Source organism: Dysidea avara, chromosome 8, assembly GCF_963678975.1.
Source record: "Dysidea avara chromosome 8, odDysAvar1.4, whole genome shotgun sequence".
In the NCBI taxonomy this organism is placed as follows: domain Eukaryota; kingdom Metazoa; phylum Porifera; class Demospongiae; order Dictyoceratida; family Dysideidae; genus Dysidea; species Dysidea avara.
This window is the reverse complement of record NC_089279.1, coordinates 27,243,008-27,251,627: the sequence shown is the minus strand read 5'-3', so window position 1 is coordinate 27,251,627 and position 8,620 is coordinate 27,243,008. Positions and strand designations below refer to the sequence as shown.

The following is an 8,620-nucleotide window of genomic DNA, read 5'->3' as shown; positions in this document are numbered from 1 at the left end:
AAGTTTAGAAATGTCATTTTGGTGGTGTGGGTCCCAGATGGCACAACAATATTCGATAGATGGTAGCAGAAATTGTTTGTAGGCATATTCTTTGAAGTGTTTATGACAGGAATGTAAATTTCGCTTTAGGAAACCAAGTAATCGATTTGCTTTGTTGCATATGTAGTCAATGTGATCGTGCCATGAAAGTTTATTGTTCAAGTAAACTCCAAGATATTTAATCTTTTCTACTGTATATAACTATAGCTAGCTGTCGTGCGAGATACGTACTGACTGAGGGGTGTGTAATAGTTAATATCAGAGCTACTGTAGACCACTTGTCAGTGCAAGACAATACCGATGCTTTCGTGGAGGCTTTCGTCCAGGACATTCCATCTATATAGGATAAGACCGCTTGCTTCATCTACGATCAAGCCCACTTCGTTGCACGTGGCCCGCTTCACGGTTGCCCGATGTGTATCTGTTGCCAGCATAAGCAAGGATCACAATTCGCTGTTAGTAAAGTGGGACAAACAGAAAGACGCTTGGAGTAGGTACCATTATGAGTGGCTACGTGACAATTGTGCTTGCCCTTCCTGTCGCCACCCCGGGACTGCGGCGCTGTTAGTAAAGTGGGACAAACAGAAAGACGCTTGGAGTAGGTACCATTATGAGTGGCTACGTGACAATTGTGCTTGCCCTTCCTGTCGCCACCCCGGGACTGGCCAACGTATCTTGACTACCTTGGAAGATTCGCGACCCGACATCATTCAAGGTGATATTATCAACCAGCTAGTAAAGATTACATGGAAGGACGGGCACAACTCGCAGTTCCAGCACAGCTGGTTGCTGAAGAATAGTTACTATCATAACAACATAGCTACTATTAAACCTGCAGTCACCACAGACATGGTTTTGTGGGATGCTGAGTATTTCAAGAATAGAGAACCTCCATCGGTTGGATACGAGGAGTTCATGAAGAGTGATGGAGGGTTGTTGAAGATGCTGCAGCAGTTCAAGAAGTATGGACTATGTTTCATCCACAATACTCCGGCTAGTAAAGAAGCAACGAGTGATGCGATAAGAAGGATTGGACGTCTGAAGAATTCCTACTATGGAGGAGTATGGAATATAATTGCTGGGAGCATGTCCATCAGGTTAGTCTCAGTATGGTATAGTTGTGAGCTGAATGAGGGTTGATGGGATTTCACACGAGCGATTTACACATGCACCGTGCCACATCTTTGTAACAGTGTGATGTGCCCACCATAATTTTATGCATGCATGCACTGAGGCCATACCTACTAAGTTGAATCTTATGTTGCACTGACGGGCCTAAGCAACTGTCTTTTTCATGGCTGGAATAGCAATGATAGTCACGAGATACAGGATCACATGTGCTGAGATGGCATCATGGCTTTATAATCTCTCATGCCGGTGTGTGAGCCAAAAGACATTGAGCTTTTAAAGTGCGATTGGAAGTGGTGATTAAAGTCTGAAGGTCTAGATATTCCAGACAATCAGTTTGTTAATACTCAAGAGGTTTGTTGCAGTGTAGTACGTAGTAGTACATTATGTTACTGCAGAACACCCATGCCTTCATGCAAGCTTAAGGCTTTTTGTAGTTAAATACGTAGCTCTTTCATTGTATGGCATATTTTATATAATTACTATTATCATTATCAAACCTACTGAAGTGTTCCCTGCACAATATGAGATCTGATATGACCTAACTAACCATTGTGTTTGAACCATACATCTCTCTCTCTCTCTCTCTCTCTCTCTCTATATATATATATATATATATATTACAGTATGTTGTGTTAGATTTTACTTACCATTATTCATTGCAGTAATATAGCTTATGACTATGGAATTATTCCAGTGCACACTGACCATGCCACTTTTGAGGAACCAGTTGGTAAGTAGCTACAGTTACCATCTATTAAAAATGTATATGGTGATGTGATCATCATTAAGTAATGTCATTGTAAAGTGTGTATCATTCTTTTGGGCACATTGTATAGTTGTTTGAGTAAGTGAAGTCATTCATGAAATCCCGCAACTCAAAGAACTAAAATGGCTAAAGTGCTAGAGTAACTTGATAATTTCATTGGGCTGGTGAAATAATGCAAGTCATGAAAGAAAACAGAAATCCACAAACTGGATACTGGAGACAAGTACAGTATAGCTAATGGATGCATTAATGGGTACTAATGAAGGACATTAATACTAAGGTATCACAGAAGTGACCTCTTCTCAAGCAGTGAATTCAATAACTGGATTTGTTGTCCTGCTTCATTACCAGTTATGTTAGTTGAGCTTTCAGTTCTTGCACCATAAAAACATACTTGCAACTTATTGAGCTCCACACGCTTCCGTTTACACCTGCAACATTATTTCACCAGCCTGATGAAGTCATTTTCCCTTTGATGATGTTTATAAAACTCTATATTCAATTGTATTTCTGTGAAGATTATTTCTACATGCTAGATTTCATGTTAGATACATTTAAACCATGAAGGCACTGTTTATCACATAAATTATTAAGGATTTCATTTTGCTATAACTACCATAGGTTTAATGGCTTTCCACTGCATTGAATACAAAGGTGAAGGAGGAGAGACGATGTTGCTTGATGGCTTCAAGATAGCAGAATACATCCGTCAGTATCGTCCTGACTACTTCACTATACTCAGCCAAGTGGCCATCCCTTATCAACAAAATTACGAAGATGGAATTTATGAGGATCGAAAAATGGTCTTCTCTGTGAATCATGAAGGAGAAGTGACTGATGTTCATTTAAATCACGAAGACAGGCTACCCTTTGATATCAAGGCAGTGGATGAAATTCATACTGCTTCAGGCTGTGACAAAAGTGAAGCTGTTTCAAAGTTCTATGAGGCACTGCGCTATCTACACAACATACTATACGATAGCCAGTTTGTGTATGAGATGACTCTTTCCCCAGGGAATGTACTTGCATTCAACAACCGAAGACTACTTCATGGAAGAAAAGAGTTCAACGGTTATCGTAACCTGTGTGGTGTTGACATTGGTCGTGAAGAATGGGAGAGTACACTGAAACTGTTAGAAAGAAAATAAAATGAACATTTTATTATATTTATTGTACAGTAGCTGATACCCTCTGTATTGCATTGCCTAGAACATCTTGTGTGTGCATATACTGTACGTTTACATAATAGTTAGATTAAGGGGTCTAAGTAATTTAGTAACTTGATGCCTCGTGTCGTGGCACCTGAGCGAAGCGCTACTACAGGGCCTGGAGGGTTACTAAATTACTTGGACCCATGTGGTCTGAAGTCAAACTTATTTGGACTCTTTAATATGTAGCTGATGTACCTTAACACTCTTGGCAGCTACTTGTAACAGAGAAATTAATTGTTGATACCTGTTTAATTTTCACATTTTCAGGTGGCGATGCGGTCTAAGTAACTTAGACACCTGCAAAATCCACCACAAAAGGGTCTACTGATGAATGGTAAGCACGGGAATAATAGCCGAAGGGAAGCCATCGATGTAGCTATCATTTAGGGTTAGACATGTTCGTGCTTCTAGCCTCAGTGCTAGTGCTGAGTGATATAGTATGACCAATGTAGTGATATAGTATTGTGTGGAAAGGTCATGCAGAGATCTGCATTGACAAGCATTTTAAACTGTTTTTAACTACAAATCTATGGCTTAAGCTACACATAGTAAGTTCAAAATTATTGGCCAGTCATTTATATAGTTAAACTAACTTTTCTTAGTATTTTACTATCATCAAGAGTGAAAAATAAAAGAGGAGAGTATCTAACTTGAGTGCTTCATTTCTTTCTAGTTATTATAGTAAATCCACATTTATGATTAAAGTGTTGATGGAACAAGTCAACACTCAGCAGTGAAACTCAAAGTAAGTACTTTGACAGATCAAACAGCATATTAACACCTCTCCTGTAAATTCGAGGGAAGCCTATGGACTTGAAGCCCTCATTTTTGATAGGCCATACTGAAGTTAGACACTTTACTCTTTTATTATTCACTCTTGCTATCATGATACTTGTAGAGTAGTCATAACTAACTATCGTGGCTGTAATCCATTTGCCTTTGCACTATCACATAAAAACTTTCATGAATCCTCACAGGATAGCCTTTGTGAAACATTGATTAGAGCTAACTATAGCAACCGTAGCTACCATGAAAGCCTGCTAACTGCCAATGTAACTAGTGATCAGTTTCAGTAGTGTATGTGGTCATAAAAGTTGAGATGGTCATCAAAGAATATTCCCAGCAAGTATTTATAGGATGTTGCAGTGCCAATTATTGAGATCACTCAGAGTATTGTGATAGCTTGGTCACTTTGATGTGGAATAATAAGATGATTAAAGCATTCCACTCAGTGTTTTAGTCCCAAATTCATTTCATGGAACAAATCGTAACAATAATTTCATCGTACACACTCACACCAAGATGGACTGTTGTATAGTCAATTAGTCATACACCAATACAACATATGTTATGTCTACGTGGCACAATAGAGAAAGAAAAGGCTTGCAGCCATTACAAAGCCAGGTTTCAAAAGGTCACCCCACGGAAGCCATAAACTTAATTGCATATATCTCTGTAAAATGGACTATAAACTATTCTCATGACTTACCAAATAAAGCATGTAGGTTTACAAGGTTATGGCTTTTGTGGCACAAAAAAGCTAAAACTTTATATCAGTATTGAACCATGCAATTAAGATAATGGAGGAAAAGCAAGTTCCTGAGTTCATTATGAATCCTTGGTGAAAGCCATTTACTTCACCACTCTGTGATATCAAAGGAATGCAGGCTTTGCAATCTACAAGAAGCCATTTGGTACATCATAGCTTTGTTGACACAAAAGAGTAAGTAGAAGACTAGAAACATAGCTTCAAATCATACCATGCAGTATTACCACTACATGCTGCTAACCTCTTCATGAGGACTTGTGGCTTGTCAATTGACATATGATAAAACTTTTATGACTTAAAATTCATAACTCATTGCCACAACAAAGTGCTTTGTGGTAACATTTTTACAACTTCATAACTTCTCCTATAGCAAAGCACTTTTAGTAGCTATGCAAATTTCAGCCTTTGATGGTGCAAATTTATGGTTAGCTGTGTACACAATTCCTGTATTGGTACACTTATATGGCTTCCAATGTAGAACTAGCAAGCAAGAGTGAATCACTCTTGATATAAGTATGAGCTTATTTGCTCTTGAAAAATGATGTGGACCTGATACTTGTTGGTGATGTAACATGTATGTGCGCATGCGTGCAAGAGATCATTCTAGAATAATGCTTGATTGATTGAACACGTTGTACTGTTACATGGTGTCAGAAGTCTAATAGCGAACAAATGGCAGCCTACCAATTACCGCCACCTGAACCGATGAACTGTCACGGCGATGTTGCCACTAACTGGAAGATTTTTCGTGATGCTTATGAAGACTACGCGATAGCGGCAGAATTAACGGAAAAAGATGCTGCCATTCAAGCGGCCACACTGTAAACAGATATTGAACAGACTAGGACTCACAGCAGAGGAATTAAAGAAAAGTTCAACAATACTAGACAAGTTGGAAGCGCACTTTGCACCGACGCGTAACATTTTGTTTGAGCGCTATCGTTTTCACAGTGCAGAACAACAGCCTACAGAGACCATAGATCAATTTCTGATTCGCCTTAAGCATTTGGCCGAATCTTGTGCTTTTACAAATCTACGAGATGAAATGATTCGGGACCGTCTGGTCCTAGGTTGCAATGATCGTGATGCTAGAGCAAGGTTATTCCGCGAGAAAGATTGTGACCTTGCTAAGGCAGTTGACGCACTCAGAATAAGTGAAACCACGAGGCAACAGCTCAAGCATCTCAATGACGAAGCAGATAGCCATTTAATTAATGCCCTCAAGGTCAGAAAGTCACAAGCAGCTCCACCACCTAAAGGTCAGACTAGAGACAAGCCCTGTGGATACTGTGGTCATGCGCACGAACGAAACAATTGCCCAGCATTTGGAAAACAGTGCAACTATTGTGGCAAACTCAACCACTTCAAATCAGTTTGTAGACAACTAAAAGCTGAAAAGAAGCCAGTATCTCAGATAGAAGAGGAGCAAGATGACTCTGATCATTCAGCTTTTGCTGTAGAATGTATAGGGACTATCTCTCATAGTAAAACAGGACAGTATTTTGTGCCTTTGGTTGTCAAAGATAATAATGGGAATTCCACAGAGATCAATTGCCAGCTTGATACAGGAGCCACATGTAATGTCATGACCTTGACAGACTTGTGTACCACACAGCAGACAGACTGCCCATCGATGCAACCATCTAAGGCTAAGCTGAAGTTTTATGACAATAGCACTATTTGTGTACTTGGAGAGAAGACTTTGCACTGCCAATACCAGGGATCAAACTACCACCTAAACTTCAAGATCATCAAAGGCACGCAGAAGCCACTGTTGTCAGGCACCACTTGTGAGAAGCTCGGGCTCATCACCATTAACAAGATCCACTCAATCAAAACTATCGATGATGACCCTATAATTGCCAAGTTCAGTGACGTATTCCAAGGTCTCGGTTGTCTAGACGGTGAGTACCACATTGAGGTTGACCCATCTATCAGGCCAGTTCAATATTTACCACGAAGAGTGCCACTAGCACTCAAACCAAGACTAAAAGCCAAAATATCTGAATTAGAGCAGAGAGGTGTTATCCAGAAAGTTGAAGAGCCAACGCAATGGATCAGTAGCATGGTAACTGTTGTTAAACCAGACAAGCTAAGGATCTGCATTGACCCGAAAGACCTCAATAGGGCTAGCAAGCGTCCCAAGTATCAGATTCCAATCTTGGACGAAGTTCTTCCAAATCTGGCTAATGCTAAGGTTTTTTCGGTGTTGGATGCAAAAGACGGCTTCCACCAAGTTAAACTAGATGAGTCCAGTTCCTATCTAACAACATTTTGGACACCCTTTGGTAGGTATCGATACCTTAGGATGCTATTTGGGATCAGCTCTGCTCCAGAGGAGTACCAAAGGCGAATGCACAACATTTTGCAGGGATTGCCAGGTGTTGAAGTCATAGCAGACGACATACTGGTGTACAGCAGTGGAAGCACGAAAGAAGAATACGTGCAGGATCATGACAACAACCTGACCAAATTATTGGAGCGAGCCAGAGCAGTCAATCTCAAGCTGAATCGTAAGAAACTGAAGTTACGCCAAGATGAGGTCAGATATATGGGACACCTACTGACTCAAAATGGACTATGTGCAGATCCAGCGAAGATCAAAGCTATAACAGAAATGCCCAGACCACAAGACAAGAGAGGGGTAGAGAGGCTTTTAGGCAGTGTCCAGTATTTATCAAGATTTCTCCCACGGCTTTCAGAAGTTGCAAAACCATTACGACAACTTACAGAGAAAGATGTTGTGTTTACGTGGCAGCAATCTCAAGAAGAGGCATTTGCTAACATACGAAACCTAGTCACATCAAGTCCAGTGTTGAGATTTTATGATGTCAAAGATGAAGTGACAGTGCAATGCGATGCGTCAGATAAGGGCTTGGGTGCAGCTCTTTTACAGTCAGGACAACCAGTGGCATATGCTTCAAGGGCTCTTTCACCAACTGAACAAAGCTACGCACAAATTGAGAAGGAATGCATGGCAATCTTATTTGCGTGTGAAAAGTTTGACCAGTACCTTCATTGTAGAAACATCATCCATGTGGAAACAGACCATAAGCCACTAATTCCTATTTTCAAGAAACCATTACTAAGTGCTCCAAAACGACTACAGAGAATGTTATCAAGACTCTACCGTGAGTCGCGCGGCCAAGAAACTACAAAGCGCACGCCCAATTAAAAGACGCGCGGCCACTACTGTGAGTTATTTACGTGTAGGGCCGGTTTTGCAATATTAGTCCTAAATTATGCAACATCTCTCAATAGATTTGTATTGCGTTACGTGATAAAAAATCTTTAGGAGTCATTATCATCACCATAGTTTCTTGCGACCTCGCTAAAATAAAAAGTAACCATCGAAAAATAGGCGTATTTCACATTATTTCTCTACCTTATGTTACAACTACTGTCACGTTATACCAGTCAACCAGTCAACATAGCCGTGTTTGTATAGTCCATCTAGCACTGACATTATCCAATCCTGGTTTGCCTATACGCGTATTTTCTTCAATCAACCTCTAATCCCTACAATAACTTTTAAAGACACGACGTGGACACAAGCTCTAATGCCTGATAAACAAGTTGTGACAGCGTGCTGAACCGTAAGTTCCCTAGGGATGGCGTTTTAAGCAGAAATCTTTTAAATTCCATTTAGTACCACACCCCATGCGAGCGTTTATAAATCGCCAGTTGTCTTATGGTTTGAAGAACAAAATCACTAGCGAAGGTGCTTTAAGCATACTCTTCAATTCTCTATTTACATGTAATTTTTAATAGATTAACCACAAAGGCCGGTAAGGTGAATACAAAAGGTAACAAGCCTTTAGGGGTTACCACCTCTATGTAGTGTGTACCATGTAGCTTGTGTTGTGGCTTTCATTAAGTATTATGCACACACAAATGGTGCACCAAAATTTTGTAATGGATTGC

At 40.1% G+C, this 8,620-nt stretch overlaps 1 protein-coding gene across 1 annotated transcript; it reads left to right on the top strand.

Moving 5' to 3' along the window:
• The first annotated feature begins 339 nt into the window (after positions 1-339).
• LOC136264897 (trimethyllysine dioxygenase, mitochondrial-like) lies at positions 340-3,190 on the top strand. Its single transcript, XM_066059663.1, has 3 exons — positions 340-1,136; positions 1,833-1,900; positions 2,558-3,190. Exons 1-3 carry the CDS (start codon positions 340-342, stop codon positions 3,082-3,084), a joined length of 1,392 nt encoding a protein of 463 aa, XP_065915735.1. The 3' UTR covers positions 3,085-3,190.
• The last annotated feature ends 5,430 nt before the right edge of the window (positions 3,191-8,620 follow it).

Coding starts and splice junctions, on each gene's coding strand:
- LOC136264897 (XM_066059663.1), top strand. CDS start 340: ATGCTTTCGTGGAGGCTTTCGTCCAGGACATTCCATCTATATAGGATA. Junction 1,137..1,832: donor GCTGGGAGCATGTCCATCAG/GTTAGTCTCAGT, acceptor TATTCATTGCAG/TAATATAGCTTATGACTATG. Junction 1,901..2,557: donor CACTTTTGAGGAACCAGTTG/GTAAGTAGCTAC, acceptor TAACTACCATAG/GTTTAATGGCTTTCCACTGC.